The sequence below is a fragment of the Castanea sativa genome, chromosome 8 (genome assembly GCF_040712315.1).
Source record: "Castanea sativa cultivar Marrone di Chiusa Pesio chromosome 8, ASM4071231v1".
Classification (NCBI taxonomy): Eukaryota; Viridiplantae; Streptophyta; class Magnoliopsida; order Fagales; family Fagaceae; genus Castanea; species Castanea sativa.
Window position 1 is genome coordinate 3,770,716 of NC_134020.1, and position 21,838 is coordinate 3,792,553.

Consider the following 21,838-nt stretch of genomic DNA (forward strand, 5'->3'; position numbering starts at 1 on the left):
AATGAAGGCGTAGGTTCCCGAAGCGTCACGACGTGCGGGAAGCGGCCTTGAAATTGTACTTGTCCCGCCCAAATTTTCACGCGAGTAACAAGGACCGTTGGATGCTCATCTCACCGTTGAACGTGGGAGACAAGGTATAACTTACGTAATAAATGCGCGCGTTTTTGAAAATAAAACCGCCATGCTGGCATCCTCTAGAACGCGAAACGGTCTTCACACGTGTAGTTATTTACGTAACGTGCGGGGAAAGTTTTTGGATCAAAACCCTATTTTTCTCCTCGGATGATGAAAAATAGAGTTTTCGAGGGGCTATTGTGGGGAGTAAAAGGACCCAAATGGGCATATGGGCCTTTGGATCGGTAGCATGGAGGCCGACTCGCTCCATAATTAAACTCTACAAATTGGCCCATACGCCGAGGATCCGAGGTACGCCGAGGGCGAGCTTCTCCCTGACAGATCCAAGAGAACTCAAGACTTCATTATGAAGGTCAAGGCACAACTTCCGGAAAAGACTAATGGTTAAAGGCGGGACACCTCGAACCTTCTAGATGCACCGTGTTGTTAAAGAAAATATCATGGCACAGTCGTCTACCTCCGCATTAAAGCAGACCTACCCTCTCCTGGCCGCATTGACGGGGAAGTGACCCCCAACAAGAGGGCCGAAACTTCTAGTCACCGTCCAAAAAGTATCAGGGAATGAAGATGGCGGGGTGGAAGCCAGAGAAAGTGGGGATCAACAAAGAAAAGAAGCTTTCAAGAATTGTAGCAAGTAAGAATAGAAATAATACAGAAGTAGTCCTCGGCTTACGTCCGAGGAGGCCTATTTACAATTATCTTTCGTTATTTACATGTGTTTGTAACTCTTAGCCCGTTATCAAGTTCTCAGCACTTCTAATCTAGATTTCAAACCCACGCTCTACAAATTTTATTGTCTAAACCTCATTGGGCCTGAGCCCGTAGTTGTCTTTGGGTTCAGGTGCAATTGTGCACTTACAGTGACATTAAGTGGGTGGTGAGAATAAAAAGGAATTAATAATATATAAATAAATAATATTTTAATGAAGTGGTAAAAAAATAAAACTTTGGATGTTAGGTGTATTATAAAGTAAAGTGTTAAAATAAATAAAATAGTGTTTTGAAAAACTAAAGAGGTGTTTGGTAGAGTAATTTGTGATGAAATTTTTATAGTTTTTAGAAATATGTATGAGTGAAAAAATATATAAAAATGCGTGTAATATTGTTTAAAATGTAAAATTGTGAGTTTGACATAGGAAAATAAATAAGCCCTAAATGCTATATTTTTTAGCATTTTTGACGTGAATGCTCTTTGATGTTAAAATTTGTGATGAGATAGAACGATGTGGCAAGTAAACTGATGTCATATTTTTTTTAGTGCTGTGTCTTCTCTCTATTGGCTGCGACTACAGCTAAGAAATTTCCTGTTTTGTGTTTGTATCTCAGAATCTTTGTACGCCTTTTTTTTGGCTGAGAAAAAAAAAAAGAATATATATATATATATATATATATATATATATATATATATATATATATTTGTATCTTAGAACCTTTGTACACCTTCAATCAACAATATCTCTCTCTCATACAACGGCTCGTATCACGCTTTCCCAGAAATTCTTTTATGAGTTTTGTTGCACTGCTTTAACATGAGCATGACCCAATTCGCTATGGTACATCTCTCTCTCTCTCTCTCTCTCTCTCTCTCGATTTCTATGGTCTAATTTTTCTTATTTGTTTAAAGCTTTGTGGCTTTTGTTTGAATTATTTACAATTTATTTAAAGTTTTAATGAATTGTATTGCCAATACTCGAACTGGGTCTTAAGGAATTTTGCTAATAAATTGTAAATTTGTTTGTGTTATGCTAAATTTACAGAGTTATGTGGGTGTTCTCTGTTTTAATTTTTCAAAAGAATAAAAAATAAAAACAAAAATTAGCAGTAACAGAAAGTAATATAAATGGGAATTCCTTTTAGCATATAAAATTGGATTAGTCAATTTGAAATGTATGATATCAGCAAAATAGTAATAAAAAAGGTTTTAAATCAATGTTTTTTTTAGGGAAAAATAAATTTTTGGAGATGTTGAGATGGTTGACTGGGAATATAGGAGTGACTTTCAACAACAATTAAGTGCATTTGTTGTCTCAGATTAGTCAAGATCAAATGGTTGTTTATGATTATGGATATAACCAATGGTCACAATCGTTTTGAAGTAGTTAGATATAAGACTCTGTAGAGTTTAATTGAGTATGAATTGTGTATATGAAGTTATTATATTTTATTTTTTAATAAATAAAATGAGTGTGCTAACGGGTTTTTGGTGTAAGTGGGGTTGAGCCCCAAATTTCTTACTTGATGATAATAGACTTTACTAATTGAGCTAATGGGAAATCCACATTGTGTATATGAAGTTTTATTATTATTATTATTATTAATTATTTCTGTGATGGGTAAAGATGAATAGATAGAAATAATATTACACAGGGATCAGAGGCACAGTTGTAGTAAACTAGCTATATGCTCAATACTCGACTGTGAGCTGTCTAGTGTACCCTTATGATCATGTACATATGCAATGAATCCTTAGTCTACAATGCAAAAAGGTCAGCTTTCATCTAATGACGCTCATTAAATTGCTGACAAGCATTGATTTGTTATTCACAAAATTGACACTTCTTCCCTCTCAGACATCCACCTATTTCATTCCTTCCATAAAGTCCACATGATATGTAATAAAACATCATTCCAAACCCTAGCTTTTAAAGATTTAGACTTCCTTCTACAGGAATGCAGTAGCTCCTCAACCTACTTTGCCATCACCCAATTGACTATGAATAACACAAATATGAAAGCTCACAGCTTCCTAGTGAATGAGCAATGTAATTACAAATGGTTTCTGGTCTCACCGTTTGGTTTGCTCATAAACACATGTGCCCACCTCTATCTTAATACGAGATTATCAACTGTAAATTTTTTCCCCAAAGCCACTGTCCATACAAAAAATGCCACATTTGAAGGTGGCTAAGTGTCATCATTCTCTAAATAGCTCTCCAAGGAAAAGCTGTACTATATGTTCCTTCTCAAACCCTCATAATAAGATTGGAAATAAAATTACTGTGCACGTTCAGCTTCAAACCAGCTTTGTCTTTCATTACACTCTCCATCTTAATAGAATATACCTTCATTTTATGGCGGAGATCAAGGTTTGTAAATGCTAGCAAGGAGTTAGATATTTGAGGTTATGTCATCTTACAGTGCCCTTAGGGGTTCCACAGGCCACTATTTTCCATGGAAGAGCATTTTGGGTGCTAGGGTGCCATGGAATGTGGCATTTTGTTGTGTGGGCAACAACTTTAGGGAAATTTTTGACGATTGATAATTGCCACAAGAGGAACTTATTGATTGTTGGTTGGTGTTGTATGTGTAATAGTGGGGAATTTGTTGCATTGTTTGGGGTAGTTTCGGTGATGATATAATTTGTGATTGACCTCATGTAATGTTGGCAACGATGATTCCATCTCCATAGGGCTGCTAGGGTTTCACAAGCCATACTTTAGTGTTATGTGGAATCTTTGGTTCGGAAGAAATAGGATGCTTTTTGATGTGTTGAACAGCCAAATTTTTGAATCAAATAGATTCTTCTAAGGTCCTTGTATGATTGGTTGACTACCTTGGGTGGCATTCTGTTGTCATTCATTGATTTTACAGATTTTTTTTTTTGTCTTTGTGCTTGTATTCTTTGGAAAGGGATTGTTTCACATCATTTATATGTGACCGTCCCTTTTCCTTTTTCAATAAAATTACTAATAAAAAAGAATGTAACAATTTGAAAAGAGTGTTAATTTATTCTGTTAAATTACCGATTGTCCCAAAAGCTTAAGCTATTAGGAAATTGTGAGTTTAATCACTTAATCATAATTCTAACACTCCCCCTCATTTGTGGGCCTAAATTTCCCCTTAATATGTGGGGGCCCAGCAAGTGGGAATTTAACATTTTAAATGGGAGGTAGAGTGAAGACATGGATCGATCTTAGGATCTCCTGCTCTGATACCATGTTAAATTACCGATTCTCCAAAAAGCTTAAGTTATTAGGAAATGATGAGTTTAATCACTTAACCATAAGTCTAACATACTCCAAGTCCCAATCCTGAACCTGCCTTACAAAATTGGGATTCCAATTTGTAACCCTTGTTAACCTCGATATAATCACATTCTCTTGCTAATTTGTTTATGCACTTTTAAACAACTTTAGAAATAATCTTTCAAGTTTTAATACCTCATCCGTGCACCATAATTCAAACTAGAACCACACTTTTCTTCTGCCCTGAATTCTAAGTTATTCCATCCTGCTGCCCCAATTCCAGTGCAAATACCAATCCTTTGTGAGTAATTGACTAAGTTTGAAGTCCAACCTCCTTCTAGCTCTCCTTATTTCACCACCACCAAGCACCTCCAAAGGTGATCGATCTCATTAGTAAAGCTGCCATAGCCATTTTCCTAACAAAGCAAAGTTGAAGGTACACAACTTCCTAATACCCAAGCCCTCTACACACAACAGAGAACAAAGGAATTTCGTCTCCCATGCCTCCTCAAAGGAAATCACATTGTAATTTCGTCTGCCTTTATGCCACACTTACCGACATTGTGAATGGGGACATGAAATAAGCAAGTAAGATCAAAGTGCTCTTTATGGGCTTGAGTCTTCCCCCTTCTAAGAGAGACGTTTTCTTCCATTGATGCAGCCATGGAAGATTAATTTGTTACTACTTTGCAAAGTTGTCTCAAGAGTTATTTTATGGGGCCCACATGTGAAGTCCAATTAAAGTAAAAGTTGTGTGGTTTTAAAGGTCTAGTTGTGTGTGTCCTATGGGTTAGCTCTATTATGTGGGTGATCAGATGCAGTGGGTGATGCCATTGATTGTAGCAACTCTATTATGTGGCTAGAAGTTGGTTTCGGAAACATTCCTTGGATGCATGTAGTCTAATGCCGGCATGCTTGATGTGGATAGTGCGGAAGGAATGGAATAGTTGTATGTTTGAGGATGTTGAGAGATCTCTTGATCAATTGAAACCCTTGTTGATTCGTACTTTGTTTGATTTGGTCTTGGGCATGGGGTTTTATGCATTGTACATCCATTTTGCGAGTCCAAAACTCTTTTAGATCCTCTATCCGGTGTTCTTGTAATTTTTTAAGATACTTTGTCTTCACCATTGTAAGCATTGTTAGAATTATGTTTAAATGATTAAATTCGTCATTTCTTAACAGCTTAAGCTTTTGGGATGATTGGTAATTTAACTTTGTATTAGAGTAGGAGGTCTTGAGATTAATCCTTGTTTCCACTTTACTTTCCATTTAAAATGTTAAAAGTTCCATGTGTTGGGCCCTAGCCCTTCTTCTTAAGGGGGAGTTTTTGCTTACATGCGAGGGGGGTGTTAGAATTATGGTTAAGTGGTTAAGCTCACCCTTTCTTGATAGCTTAAGCTTATAACCTTGAATACACTTGCTTAGACAACATAGTATTAGAGAAGAAGTTCTGAGCTCGATTACTGTCTTTTCCCACCCTCCCATTTAAAATGTTAAAAATTTCATGTGTTGGACCTCCCTTCTTTTCCCACCCTCCCATTTAAAATGTTAAAAATTTCATGTGTTGGACCTCCCTTATTAAGGGGGAGTTTAGACCTGCACATAAGGGGTAGTGTTACAAAAATGGTTAAATGATGAAATTCACCATTTCCTAACTATTTAATATTTTGGGATAATTCGTAATATAGCAAGCATAAAGTTTTTTTTAATATATATACATATATATATATATATATATTTTATCCTCAATTAAACTTTTATTACTTATCAAAAACTTAAATTGGGGTTGGCTCCATGGATCCTCATTAACTAACTGAGGTTGATAACATGTATCATATGCAAAGTTATATAATGAAGTATCCATCCATCTCTATTGTACTTAAATTTACTCCTACTTGGCCTAAAGCCCTTATAAAGTATCTCTCCAAACTTCCAAATTTTTTAATAAGTAATCAATTTTATTAACATAGAGCAAAAAAGGGTGCAACCCTAGTACAAGGATGTATACAAACGGAAAAGCCAAAATGGGAGGAAAATTTACATTTAAAAGATCAAGAAACTTGAAGAAGTTTGTGGAATAGAGTGATCACTATCCAATCGTAGTGCGACCTTTGGAATACAAGCTTCAATTATATATATTTTTTGATCATTCAATAGTCGGGAGAGAAGGGGACTTAAACTCTATTAGGAACACCAGGAGGTGCTAGTTGAGCTACAATGCTATTCGGTACAAGCTTCAATTTTATTACCAATATTCTGGAAAGTTCGTGCATTTATTCATCTCCTAATTGTACTTATCAAAAAAATTTATTTGTCTCAAAATACTTCATATTAAAAATAAGGGAATTGCATTAGAGTTAGGGGCGTCAATGTTCGACCCAACCCGCGAACATGACATGAATCCGACACGGGTTTTTGCGGGTTAGGGTTGGGCCTTAACGAGTTTGCGTTATAAATGGGTCAACCCGAAAGCGACACGATAAGACACGTGTTATAAGCGGGTCGACACACGTAACCTGCAATAGACACGTTGACACGCCAATTTATTTGTGCCAACCTGAAATGACTCATTTAACACAACCCGTTTAATTAGTATAACAAATAAATATTCATTTTATTTTAGATTTGTCAAATACCTTTTATATCCAACCTATATTTTAAATTTAAAAAGAAAAGTGAGTAATTACAAAAACTTACAAGGGATATATAATTAGAAATTGAAACTTTACAAACCATGAGGATATTAAATTTTTGCTAAACTATGTTATTTTATTTTTTTGAACTATGTTATTTTGAATTTGGGTTGAAGTGTATGCACTTCTTTTGGGGTGTAAAGAACTTATTTCTAGATAGATGTTATATTTTTCTTGAATTATATTATTTTGAATATGGGTTGAAGACTTAAAGTGTATGCACTACTTTTGGGATGTAAAAAAAAAAAAAATCTAGATGGATGTTATATTTAATATTATACAGGTTGAAATGGGTTGTGTTATATTCGTGTCAACCCAACACGGCTCGTTTATTAAGCGTATCAAGCGAGTTGGGCCAGGTCAACCCGCCTTATCAACAGATTGGGTTAGGGTTGAAAGATTATGACACGATTATTAAATAGGTTGGGTTTGGGTTGGGCCAATTAGTCGAATACTCCTGCCTTGACACGACACAAATCCAACACGCTAACCAAAATTGTCACCCCTAATTAGAGTCAACTTCCAATTTTAGTTTACCTAGTCTACGTTAGAGTTAACTTCCTATCTAGTCTCATAAACAAACATAATTTCATTTGCAAAAAGCATGCTCCATGTAACCTCATTTTGAATCATTAATCCATTTGGATATGGTCTATGCCAAGCATGTGAGAACATATTCTGTTTAACTCTCTCTCTCTCCCTACTTGCGTTCCAATGACTTGGGCTTTTATCTCTAGGGTGTACTTACAGATTGTGGAACTGGAAACTTAAATGAAGTTTTGATATCCTCTCGTTGCAAGCTAATGTGATTTTTATTTCCTTCTTTTCTTATCCTCCATAAAAAAATTACACTTTTGATCTCACTTTTCTGTAGCTCTGCTTGGTTTTAGTACAACTTCGCTGGACTGATAAAAATATTATACTCCATTGGCTGTGCAATTTAATAATTTGTGTCATTGGACTTTTTCTAGATTGAACATGTTTCAGATGTTTATGATTTTATTTGTAGTTTATCATTTTTATGAATTTATGCGTATAATCAAAAGCTGTAATTTTTCATGACTGTTACTCAGTATATCACTTTTGTTTTGTACTGAAATTTCCTCTTTCCAATAAAGTTTTTTTATTCATAAAAAAAAAAAAGGATTCCCCCCTTCTTGTTTTGAAATAAATATTTGAGATTCTTTAAAACAAATCTAGAATGTATTTTTCATTATTTTTGTTTATTGTTTTGAAATAAATGTTTGAATTTTTTCTCATTCTGTACTAATTTGTGTATTGCCAACATATAGGTTGAGGAACTAGCTTTCCTTGTCAAGGACAATCTTCCTTCCAAGCATCTTGTTCTCTCAGTGGAAGAGACCTTGGTCAGCTTCATTCAGGATGATACCAGGTAGACTTACATTAATAATATGTCCTTTTGCTCTTAAACCTCTTGCCTGACCATTATACACTAGTTGATTAGCCAGAAAGGGCCTCTCCCCCCCCCCCCCCTCTCTCATGTGTGTGTGCGCGCTTCCATGCCTTGCATGTTTTTGGCCGTTATACACTAGTTTATTAGCCAGAAAGGCCCTCTCTCTCTCACTTTCTCTCGTGTGTGTGCGTGCGCTTCCATGCCTGTGTTAACTCATGAAATTTGCTAGTTCTTTTGCTCAAATGGAGGGGGAATGGGGACTAGAGAAAATCTTGTAGTTTTGGTTGGTAATTTGTTGCATCTGTATTATTGGTGGTGTTGCTGTGTTGGTGATGTAATTTTTGTTGTTTCTGCTATGTAAAGCTTCTTGTTGTATGGTTAGGATTTATTGCCTGAAGTTATGTGAAGTATACCCTGGATTGTGCTTTCATTGAGAATACTAACAAAATAATGTTGGCTTGCAGTTCTGATGGTGTCCTGGAGTTAGAACCAATGAATGCGTATAACCGTCTTCTCTTGCATCGCCTTTCAGAAATATTTGGGTATTTTTTTTCAAATTTTTCCTGTTTGCTAGATGATTTATAGTATTGTTTTGATACTTTTGTTGAAGGACATCTAAATTGATTATGGAGTACATCCTTATCTCCCTCATCTCATGGAACTACTCTTTGGCTTATATAGAACATATTACTTATCCAGTGTTCGTCTGTCAATATTAATGATTAATTTATTTGTGCTAGATTTTCCCACACATCTGTTGGTGAAGGTGATGATCGGCACTTAGTTTTGGAGAGATGCTCAGATACATCAATGTATGTGAATACTTACGCTTATTGACTAGAAATTTTACATGCAGTCCTTTCAAAAATGGTAATAAGGCCTTTCGATGGGAAGATTTTTTTTTTCTCCCAATGTGTTCTCATTCCAGAAGTTTTGAGGGATGTGAACGAACTATCCTTGAAATTAAAGCCCTCTTCCTTCGTACTCTGTTGGATTGGAGTGCTTCTTTTCTTTCTCCACCTTGTTTTTTGCTCTTGGATTTGCTTGAGCATTGTATTTTGAATTGATTGTACTTCTCCCTTAGTACACAGCCAGTGTACTGGGTTTGTTTTTCATTCTAATATATATTTTTTTCATTACTTATATAGAGAAAAAGACATATGAGTGATGATTGGATACCATACACACAAAATTAGTGAAGCTAAATTGATATTTTCAGTAAATAAATGTCAAAGCAAGAAAAGATCTAGTTATCATAAGGGTTTTACTTTTTTCTTTTTATTCCTGCAAATTGGACCAAAAACAATTCATGACTGAGGCATTCAACTCCAAAGATGAATCAGAAAAGAAATATTGATTGGTTCTGCCTCCAATAAATAAAGAGAATGAATCCTTTTACCTATCAAAAGAGAATGAATACTTCGAATAGATGGATCTGAAATCTATTTCAAATCTGATATAACACTTGTGGGTACATGTATTGAATTGAATCTTTTTAATGAATAAATCCAGTCGTAACTTTGAATATGGAATTCAAAGCTATAGAATGAATGCATTTTCGAGGAGTTAAAGGAGGCATCAATCTGCAAAAAGATTAGATTTTTAATAATTTTAAAGAAGGGCATGAAGTCTAGTAATAATTATGAAGTTGAAGATGCTTAGAGGGCAATAGAATTTGAGTTTAGGTGGTGAAGAAAATCAGGATGACCTTAACACATGGCATTGAGTATGGTTAAATGATGAATATGGAATGTTGAAACAAGTTCTGATACCAAATTGGTGTATGACAAAGAACTCTCATATCAAATCTGGTGGACAGCAGTAGGAGCAAGAAAGGGGCTTTACACAGGTTTTGAGAGAGAAAAAGGCGAGGGCTTAGGTCTAAAAGCTTAAAATATTGATGAAGGTTCAGAAAGATGGGATCTTGATGGATTTTATTAGATGCTCTGGCTCGTATTTTATGTTTTAAGGTTGGCTGATTGCCCATGACTTATTTGGGTATGCCTCTTGGGGCTCACTATATGGATTCTTCAATTTGTAGCCCTATTATAGAAAGGATGTAAAAGAAGCTATATGGATTCTTCAATTTGTAGCCCTATTATAGAAAGGATGTAAAAAAAGCTATCAGGTTTGAAGCAATTATATTTGTCAAAAGGGGGTAGGCTTACCTTATTGAAGAGCACTCTATTGAGTCTTCCCACTTATTATCTATCATTGTTTACTATTTCACAACATGTGGTGGACAGATTAGAAAACATTCAGAGGAATTTCCTTTGGGGGAGATCAATTGAAGTTTTTAAATATCCCCTTGTTGTTTGAGAAAAGGTTTTTTGGCTAGTGGAGGTAGGCGGTTTGGGGATCTAGAGGATTAGGCTGTTTAACCAAGCTTTGCTTAGGAAGTGACTATGGCGTTTTGGGAATGAAGTCACTCATTTATGGCTTTAGGTTATAGCCACCAAATATGGGGAGACTAGTGGAGGTTGGTGCACTAGAGTTGTTAGAGGGACACATGGTTGTGGGATGTGGAAGAACATTAGGAAAGGTGTAGAGAGTTTCTTTGGTCATGTGGTGAAAGTGGTAGGAGAGGGTATTCGTATTTGGTTCTGGTACGACCCTTGGAGCGGTCCTAGTTCTTTGAAAGATTTGTATCCGGACTTATTTGCCTATGCTGTCGTCAAGAAGTTGGCTTGATGATCTGATTTTTACTACACCAGATGGGGGAGGTAGGAGCTAGAACTTACTTTTCTCTTGTGACTTTCAAGACTGGGAATTGGAGAGATTTTACTCATTTTTTTAGCATATTTCCTCCAAAATACCAAGGGAGTAGGGTGATGATACCCTGATTTGGTACTTGACTCGTAGTGGTGTTTTTGATGTGTGCTTTTTCTATAACTCATTATTGGATGCCCCTTTTGTTTCTTTTCCTTGTAAGAGTATTTGGTGTGTTAAGGTAACTAAAAGGGTGTCTTTCTTTTTATGGATTACTGCTAGGGGTGGGATTCTTACAATATATAACCTTGTTAAGAAGAATTGCCTCTTGTGAATTGGTGTTGCCTATGTCGTTGTGATGATTACACTTTGGATCATCTTTTGCTTCATTGTAAGTTTGCTCATGCTTTGGGGTGTGAAGTCTTCCTTATGTTTGGAGTCCAATGGGTGATGCTGAATACAAGTGTTTCTCTTCTTTTTGCTTGGATAAAATTGGATGGGGACTTTTTCTTCAAATATTTTGAATATGGTACCGGCATGTCTTATGTGATTAATATGTGGAAGGAACGCAATTCTTGAACATTTGAAGACATTGAGAGACCTATAGATCTGTTGAAGTGTTTGCTATCTAGGACTTTGTTTGAGTGGTCCCGTATTTGGGGTCTTACGCATTGTATTTCCATGTCTGATTTCCTTATTTCTGTTAGCTCTTCCCTTTAATTTGTTTGTATTCATTTCAAGTGTAGTGGGTTTACTATGGTAAACACATTGTACTTCTCCTATCAATGAAACTTTTATTACCTATCAAAAAAATTTTTTTTGGGAGAGCTTAGGTTCATTGGCTAATTGGGTTTTTAAAAAAAAGTTGGCAAAAGTACAGCTGTATCTACTTGTATATATATTAAAAAAAAAAAAAAAGCACAGCTGTACCTAGAAAAAGTAAAACTTTAGAAAATTGTACATGGGTTAAATAAGCTGAATAAACAGCTTAATTTCAACCCCCTGCTCATCCAAACAAACACTTAGACCTGTAGTAATCCTTATCCTATTATGATCCGTAGTCTAATAGTAGATTAAGCTTTAAACCGAATAAAATACCATTTTGGCATTGCTAGAGGAAGTAGAGCTTTAGCAGTAGTGCTTTAGTAGTAGAGCTTTTGTGATATAGAGTTTTAACAGAAAACTATTTAGTGTTTTCCTAAAAGCTCCAAATTTTTAGCTCTTAAAGCTATTTCCAGCTTCAAGAGGACCCAACACGTTTTTAGTGGGTTAGCATCATCTCCCTCCCCCCCCTTCCCTTTTTTTCTAGTCCAGAAAGAGCTTTAGAGCAGCTCTTTATGGTTGTGCGTTAGCACAACTAGATGGACCTAAAGACAGCAATGCAAGACAGAATAAAATAAGGCTCAATGGACTATTCTACAGCCCATACCTATTTTTTTTTTTTTTTGATAGGTAATCAGAAATCTTATATTAAAGAAGAAAAAACATGAAAAGTACAAGATGTTCATGATGATGAACAACAAGAGAAAATAGAACACACAACACAACAACAAGAGAGGGGTCAGGAGACTAAGCTAAGTGAAGACATAAACTCAGAGAGAGAAGAGCACTCAGTAAAACTCCAACAACGAGACCAATCCAATAGACTGCGTTTGCATAAAATCTTTAACTCCTTCAACGTCTTCTCTTTATCTTCAAAAGATCGACGATTTCGCTCCAACCACACAATCCACATTAAGCACCCTGGAACCAAATTCCAAATTGCCTAATTATGCTTCCCAAACCACTAATGCCAACTAGATAACAAACCCGCCAACGATCCCGACATAACCCAATGAATACCAAAAGCCTGAAGCATGAAAGAACCCATAGGGAATGAGTAACAGGATAATGAAGAAGAAGGTGGTCAACCGACTCTCCATCGCAGCTACACATACAACACCAATTAGCCAAAGGGCGACCCTTAAGTATTAGATTATCCAAAGTGAGGATCCGACCATGCGCAGCTGTCCACAAAAAGAACGCCACGTGCTTAGGAATCTTAGGTTTCCAAACACCCTTCCAAGGAAACAAAGAATTCGAGGCACCCTGAATCGCATGGTAGTAAGACCGGTTGTCAAACTTACCATCCCCTTTTAGCCACCAACAAAGAGTAGCCTAGAGAGCACCAATTCCGCATCAAATTGAATGTGATTATAAGATTTCGTTGGTACATGAGCTGGCTTTTCTTTGAGCTTCTTGGATAACTTGCATTAGAATGTGCAATGCAATTGACTTCAAGGTGTTTGGATTTAAGGCATTAAGTTTTTTGCACAAAGATTAGTATCTTGGTAATGTGTTGTCAGGTTCCAATGATGCTTAGAAGGAATGCTTCATCACTTGAGAAACCAAGAATTTATTCATTTTCATGCTCTCTGTCACTTTTTAGAAAGCATAAAAGACAGGCTGATGAGTATTTAGACCTAAAAAGATCAGCTTTATCATTTTGTGGTGCAAAATCATACCTGTGATTGGTATAAATCAAAAGCTTTTTGTCCCATATGTGATAACTAACAAGTTGCACTTTTTGAGGTGGATGCCAAAATGTTTTAAGCTTACAGTTCGAACTTTATGTGATCAATGGTGAATCCAAGAATCTGAATGGGAAAAGGAAGGAAATATTCATTGCAAGGTTGTGTCAGCATTGCATACAAGTTTTAAGTTCACTAAAATGAAAATCTTCTTTTCTGTAAGCCATGGGTACAAACAACTATCTTACACATAATTTTGAAATATGACTTCTAAGTGATAGGAAAAAAATATTACTTTAAAACTAAAATGCATGATTGATAATTGTATGTAAAATTCTTATTTAGTGTGACTAGTTGAATAATGTGCAAGAGAGATGGAGAGTCCTTGGATCACCTTTTGATGCAATGCCCAGTTGCAACTTACAAGAGATCTGTGGTATTTAGTTTTCCTGCTCTTTTGCGCTCATTAGGTGCTCTGTTCATCTCTCAAAAGGTGTCTTGGAGACTTGGTATGAGAAATTTGGGGATGAAGATATGAGGATATCTAGGAGCATCATGCCATTCTGATTGATGTGGGGATTTGATTGGAAGAAAACAGGTGAACTTTTGACAAAACAAAATAGTTCTAATTGTTTACTTTTTAAGGCAATTTAGAGACCCTTATTGAGCTTAAATGTTCTTGTAGGTCTGATGGTGGTAGTTATTTTGTGTCTTGATTTTCATCATTGATAAGGTGGAAGGCTCTATTTGCATGGTGGAGGGAAGAGACATAATGATTGGGCCAAAGTTTTGTTTATGCTTTTCAATTCCACTTCTTTGGTAGTGCAATATTGGAATTAGGGTCTTCAAACTTATTTCTAAACCTGTGTTGGTATGCTATATTTGAAGAGTTGGGAAGGAAATGATGACATGGTCATTGTGTAAGAAACAAAAGTTTGGCGTTAAAACTTAATCGGTCTTTAGAAGTAAAAGACGGGGTGGGGAGGTTATTAAGTCACCTTGTGAATTCATTTGGCAGGCTAAACCACCCCCAGAAGTGGCTTTCTTGTTTACTTGTGTTGTACCCCTTTTTGTACTTCCCAATAATCTTTTTACTTAAAAAACTGAGTATACAGTTCCATAGAAAATAGATAGTGGATTGACTTATTGTAGATTAGTATTGGTTGATTCTGTCATAGAAAGATGTTAAGGTGAGGATAGATTTTGTTGGAGGTTGAAAATCAGAAGTGTGCATCAGTTGAGGAATCTAATCAATTATATAGAGTTGAATTTCTAATCTAATCAGGTTATTATTACTATTATTATTAGTTTTGTTTTCTCAAAGGAAACATGTGTTAAAAGGTTTACAAATTATCATAACAACCAAACTGGTCGTGCCATTTGAGACATCAACGTTTTATCCTAGCAAATCATTTTAGAAAATCTATGAAATTATATATATATATATATAGCTTTGAACTATAGTTTAGTGAAAATATAACATGTGGCCTGAAACCAAAACATTTATTGATATCGCACATTATTAAATAGTCTAGCTGTTGGGCTCTTGATGTGCTCATTAAATGTCTTTTCTAAATAACCTACATATTCAAATTGCAGACCTTCCATCCTTGTTAGTGACATTTTGTGGCAGTATGAAGAGCCTCAATCTCCAATAATGTCACATCAATTGTTGAGGAGAACAGAAGCTTTGCCAGGTAACCTTTTTCCTGTCCTCAAAACATAATTCGGGTTATTGAACCTCCCCTGTAATATTGTTGACAACCAGTCGCTATCATTTATATCATTTGTGAAACGGGTTACATTATTCTTAAGTTTAGAATGCATATGCTAATATCTATCAATATCTATATTGGATTAAAAAGAATTTGAAGGTGTGAAAAAGATGTGAAAAATAGTGTTAATTGGCAGCAATGATGGTTTACTTTTTGAGTATGTGAAATGCCTCAGCTACAGTTATTAAAAAAAGAATAAGCCTCAGCTACAGTCAAATTTATGCAATTGGCATTCATAATTTTAGTTGGAAGTTTGAATTATAACACCTTTTACTATGTTAGTGTTCGGAACTAATGCATTTTGGTGTTGAAAAAACTGCAACTTTCATTTTTTTTGCATCTGGATGCCTTATTTTAACAGCTTGATAGCTCTATAGTGTTCATGGTTAGAGCTAAAAAAGAGAACGTTTTTGTTTTTGTTTTTTTTTTTTTTAAATACATGCCATTGATGTCTCAGAGGGATTTCTCTCATTGTTTGCATGTGGACTTGGCAAAATCATAAGTTAGTACATTGAAGTGTATATGTATTAGTGTACGCTCCACATCCTTGTTTACCATCCTAGCAACAAAGTAGCAGTTAGATAAAGTAAATGACGAAGCCTTATGATAAAAAAATGAAGTGGCAACCATTTTTTAGCGTCCATGTAATGGAGCAAAATTTAGTCTGATGTTCTTTTATCCATAGTTAATGAAACCAAATACCATCTTACAGTTGGAAGCATGATTCCTTATTTATTTTTTTTATTTTATGAACAAATTGACCAATCAAGTTCAATATTGATATCCATATATTTTGTTCCGGAACGTGCAATGTTGTTAAATGACTAGTTGTTGAGACCTAAACATTTTGCATTTGCTTCAGCATTGAAGACAAATATGCCCTCATTTCAACATTCACTTGAGGAGAGAAGAGCAGATTATTTTGCTGCTCGTAACCGAATATTTTCAGTGGATTCGGGAGATGTTAATGAACCTGTCAAGCGGAAGCCACGAAATGTTCCCATGGTTGCCCGCCGAATGATTGCACATGCCCTAGGCCACAGAATGAATCCAAACAGTCAGGTTGCTACTATGATGGATTGCAAAAAGCATTGTGGGCAACCAGATGCATTGGAAGCATCTCAGCAGACTATTTTCTCATCACACCAAAATATGAATTTTTATGGTAGAGTGAAGAGCAATGATAAAAATTCAAGTGGATTATCATTAAGTAAAAGCAACACGCCCCAAAAGCTAAATGACAAGATTTCCCCGCATGTGAGCATATCTAAGAATGGAAGTAGTGGGAATGGAATTGATAAAGACTACTTGAAAAAGGAGCATTTGGGAGCTGCAAAGAGGATGTTTGCTAATGCCTTGGGATTGCAGTCCGGGAAGGATGGTTGTATTTCAAAAGGCAATAACGTAAAGTATGCTAACACAGAGTGAGGGTTGAAAAATCTTAAACAGCAGTACACTCACATTGGAGCTCTCCAGGCTTTCAGTTACAGCCATTGAATCTCTAATGAGCACGTATGTGTTAGAGCCCTTGCTAAATTTATCGTCAGGGTATGCATGGCAAAAGACTGAACCTGAGGTGGTACAGCGGTTTACTTTGTGAATGCTGATTAACTTTTACAGCCCTTAATAAAGATATCATGTGAGAGCAAAGTTGGAATCAAATGGTGCCCAGTTTGATAAATGGGTGGAACTAAAAAGTGGGGATTTTTTTTACCAATTCAAGCATGCAGCTGGCTGGTCGAGTAAGGTTTTTCTTGTCCAATGACTCATTGTTGTTAATGTATTTTTATGTACTTTGGGTATTCTGTCCTTTTATCTCTTATGTAAGTGATATATTCTAACCTGAATGACTTCACAGTTGAAATGATGTTTGTATTTATTTATAGCAATGCATTAGATGTCCAGTAAATTCATTTTTTTGAGTGTATGTGTAGGAAACAAGTCTGAATCATAGCTCCATGGGTTGGTCATGCCTTGGAGATTACTAGTAGGATCTCTACATACTACGCAGGAAAGCTTTTTGAGTGCAATATGCATTTGTTTGTTTTGATCACGAATGACATTTTTTCATGTGAGAGTAAATATGGCAAGGATGGTTTCTTTTTTATTTTGAAAATTCCCTTGAGTTGTAATGCTATTTCTAAAGGGAATATACATTAAATTCTCAGATCTATGAAATGCAAAAATAGAGAAAATATACACCAAGAAAATAATCACCAAATTTTAAAGAGCTGCATTGATTTTACCATTATCAAATCAAATACAATATCCTCTCAAGTTTATGCCTAACTTGAGATCCATACCAAATACAATAACAATCGGCTGTTGTTCTTTGTCTTTGCCACACCAGGCTACTTTTCACCTCACTCTTTATTATACGGCTGCCTCTCCTTTTTTTTCTATTTTATTTTATTTTCTACAATGCGGCCCACACGCATCACAAAGCATATATCTTTCATATGTGTCAGTTAATAACCCTAGCTGCCTAATACTTATAGGAAAATTAGGACTCCAGGTCACGTGGTTCACTTGGCCACTAAAGTGGGCTAGACTCAACCATCTCCCCCTACAGCCTACTAAGGAAGGAGATCTTCAGTCTTGCTCTTTAATTCAGTTTCATGTTGGTCAAGCTAACACCAAGCTTGACCTTCATCATTATCTTCACTAGCATTGAGAGCACCTCATCAATGTTAATACTTTTCAATCTCAAATAACTAATCTCATCTTTGATCTCCTTAATCCAACCCTTGGCTCCCCTTCAAAAGAAGCACACATATTCTTGAAGCTAACTATTCGAAGTTCTCTAGTAGACCTCTTCTCATGAGGTTCAACAACTTCTAATGCAGGGTGTTGCTCTCCCTGTTTAAGACCTCCAAGATCTTTCACTTCATCATCATCTTGTGTAAACTTGGCATCTTTATATTTTTCATCACCTCTCAGTTCCTCATCTGAAGCACTATCAAGCAAAGAGAATTTTACTCTCTTAGTATCAAAGAGGCATGAAAGTAAATTTATACAAAATATCTTTTATATTCTTTTATTTTTTCTTCTCAACCAAATAAAAGAGTTTTCTATCTTCCACTCTTCTTTTCTTCCAATTAAACACACTAAGGAAAAATTAAAATATTTTTTTGTCCCTCCACTTTTCCATCCCCAACCAAACAAAGCCATGGGGATTGCATTATATGTAACAATAAAAGTAAGAATGAAATACATTTTAGTTAGGCTCTTTCAAAGTAATGCTTATCTCAATTCATGTGGGTCTCAAATCTTATGACATGTGAGTAAAAGTGTGTTACCCGCGTGTTGAGACACTCATTACATAAAAAATGCAACATATAATTCTTCCTTTCATAGGCAGCATCTCAAATACTTTTTAAACTTGGATTTTTTTTCTTGGGTCTGGCTCCCCTCCCGTTCAAAATTCTTTAGTTTTCTCTAGTTTTTATTCAGATGGACATGTGGCACAAAACATTTGAAGGTCAAAAACGTGCCACATCAAAACATCATTTATCTCCATCTTACCCACCCCCTTCACTCAGCAACCTCCATTCACAAACCCACCTCCCATATACACCAACAATCTTGGCAAACAGATGACAAGGAGCTATCGGAATGGTGCCGGAGATGCCATCCACTAACACCCATGGCAACAAATAGCAATGCTACAAAGGTTTTGCAGCTACTGTACTTATATTTTTTTTGTTTTCTTAAAAGGAAATGGTTGCTTTGCTGGGACCAACCATAGTTGGGACATTCTTCTATGCAACTTTGAGAAGAAGAGGAGAGGAAGCAGTGTAAGAAAGGAAAGAAACTTACCCATATACAAGGGGGATATATTGAGACTAGCATAGTGAGGGCATATAATATGGTAAGTTAACACTGGATTGAAAGGAATTTGCAAACTAGCATCTTGAGTTTTAAAAACTCGAGTTCTGTATAAAACTCGAGTCTCAAAAACTCGCTTCCTACTTGCTGAGTTGGACACTATTATGCCACATAGATCTCGAGTTTTGAAGACTCGATTTGTAACTCGAGTTTTATAGACTCGATTTATGCTGGTTCTACCCCGCCTGCTTCAATTTTGTTTCCATGTTCTTCATTGTCATCATCATCTCTCGGCAACAATCAATCCCCAACAAGTTATTGCTTTTTGCTGGTGGCGACAGTGACGGCGGAGCAGGATCGTGTTGAGAGACGAAGATGAAGAGAATGGGAAAGATTCGCCCTCCACCAAGAGGCCTAAATTGGACCGATTCCCTTTAACTCGATGGGAAATCATTGCTTTGCTCTCTGTCTTCTTCATCTTCTCCGCTGGCCTCTTCTGCGTCTACCTCACCATGCCTGCGACGGACTACGAGAAGCTCAAGCTGCCTTGCTCCATTTCCAATCTTTTTATTGTCAGATCAGATGTGGCGACAATAATGGAGGCTGGAGTGGAGGAGCAAGAGGAGATGGGAATGATTTTGGTAATGATTCTGGGTTGCTGCAGATCCACAATTTGCTTTCAGGGTTCTAATGGAAGAGTTGGTGGGTGTCACTGCCTGTGTTCTTGGAGAAATGGGTTGCCTTCGTTTGAGGGTTTGAGATCCATTGAAAAAACAGGGGAAGAAGAAGAAGAAGACAAAGGCTGATCTGAAAGGGAAAAATGGTGGAACTCGAGTTTCTAAAACTCAAGTTCTACGTGGAATTTTTTCCACATCAGATTGCACCACTTGGGTCTTGAGTTTTAAAAATTCGAGTTCTACCGTTGAACTCGAGTTTTTAAAAACTCAAGATGCTAGTTTCCCAATTTGTTTTGCAACAGGACAACTAACGATATTCTTAGAAAATTAACGCTAAATGGAAAAAAAAAATTCCATATACAAGATTTTAATTTCCATTTTTTGATAAAAGCTTCAAGATTTCAATTTCTTTTCTTTTCTTACACTTTCTCAAAGGCCAAATAGTGCAGGCTGGTGATGAGCAAAAAGTGAAAATTGACAATCACCAAGTGGCCTTTCTAAGGAGATGAAAATCACCATGGGTGTTAGTGGGTGGCGTCTCAGGCACCATTCCGATGGCTCCTTGCCGTCCGTTTGCCAAGATAGTTGGTGCATATGGGAGGTGGGTTTGTGAATGGAGGTTGCTAAGTGAAAGGGGTGGGTAAGATGGAGATAAATGATGTTTTGATGTGGCATGTTTTTGACCTTCAAATGTTTTATGTGCCACGTGTCATTCATCCGAGTAAAATTGGGAGAAAACTGAAGAATTTTGAATGAGGGGAGCCATACCCTTTTTTCTTTGATGTGTTTGACTAGAGAGTGGAGATATGAATAAATGAAAGAGGATAGGAAGGATTTACTTAACCGTGTTTGAATTTTTTTTAAAGGAAAATAGTGAAGGGTTATGAGGGGGGGCTCGAAAGGATCTCTTTTCCTTTACAAACCCCTTATTTTTACTGCCCCAAATTTTGGGAATTTGGAAGAAAATGAGAGAAGATGGTTCTATTTATATTAAAAAATTAGTAAAAATTAATCAGTTTTGCCCTCATATCTCGTTATATGAATTTATACCAATTTATATCTATTTCTTTATAATTACGGTTTTTTTTTTCTTTGGGTCTGTTTTTTGTTATGAAGCACGAGTGCGTTTCGGGATTTGGGTGCGGGTGCGGGAGCAGGTGCGAGACTCGGCAATTTTTGAAAAAGTAGGGTGCGGGTGCGGCGATTAAAAAATTATTAAAAATATTTTTATTTATATTTTTAATATATTGCTAAACATACTTTTTTCACATTATATAAACATATATCAAATTTAAGAGTAATAGTAAATAATAACTAGAATACAGAAAATAGGAGAGAGCCTAACTGAAGAGTGAAGGCAGAGAGTGAGAGAGAGGCGCAAGAAAAATGAAGAGGGAGAGGGCTGGTTTTTTTTTTTTTTTTTTGGGCCAAGTTAAATGGTGTGTTACGCACTCGATGTTGTTGTTGTTGTTTTTTTTTTTTTTTTTTTTGAATTTCAGCCGGTATCGGTGTTGCGCCCGATACGGGCAGAATCGGCCCGATTTCCCGCGTGTCGGCCCAAATCGGTGCCGTATCGACGCGTATCGCGCCGGAAAAAATATTTTTTTAATGTCTGACGCGGCACGGACGCGTAGGCAGTGGCGTCGCCTGCGCGTCCCCGTGTCGCGCCACGTCGAACGCTGGTGCGGCGACCCAAACGCCGCACCCGTGCTTCCTAGGTTTTGTGGTTTATTTGAATAATTTAACTTCAAAAACCAATGTGTTAGAATGCAAAATATGTTGAACTTTTTGGGTCTAAATATGTTTTATCACTAAAGAACAAATAAAAAAACCGAACACCAGCCAAATTTTTTTTTTTTTTAGTTACTACCAAAGTGATAAGAAGAGAAATGAGAAAGATTTTTAAAACCTGTTAGTCCAATATTTGAGATTTGTTTGGGATGAGGGCTAAGCCACTGCTGGAAATGATAATTCACCATAACCCAAGCCAATACATAAGCTGAGTTTGGATACAGCTTATGCGTCCGCGTTTGCTGCGTTTTGTGTTTTTTTTTTTTTTTTCTGCTGTACGGATCAGGGGACAAAGGCTACTGTTCATGCACTGTACATGAACAGTAGCCGCATTTTGC

General features: G+C 36.3%; 1 protein-coding gene across 1 annotated transcript; it reads left to right on the top strand.

Moving 5' to 3' along the window:
* The first annotated feature begins 1,546 nt into the window (after positions 1 to 1,546).
* Positions 1,547 to 17,126, top strand: LOC142608450 (uncharacterized). The gene is made up of 6 exons (XM_075780229.1): positions 1,547 to 1,688; positions 8,089 to 8,189; positions 8,675 to 8,752; positions 8,951 to 9,022; positions 15,029 to 15,126; positions 16,067 to 17,126. The coding sequence occupies exons 1-6, from the start codon at positions 1,665 to 1,667 to the stop codon at positions 16,630 to 16,632; spliced, it is 939 nt and encodes a 312-aa protein (XP_075636344.1). The 5' UTR covers positions 1,547 to 1,664; the 3' UTR covers positions 16,633 to 17,126.
* The last annotated feature ends 4,712 nt before the right edge of the window (positions 17,127 to 21,838 follow it).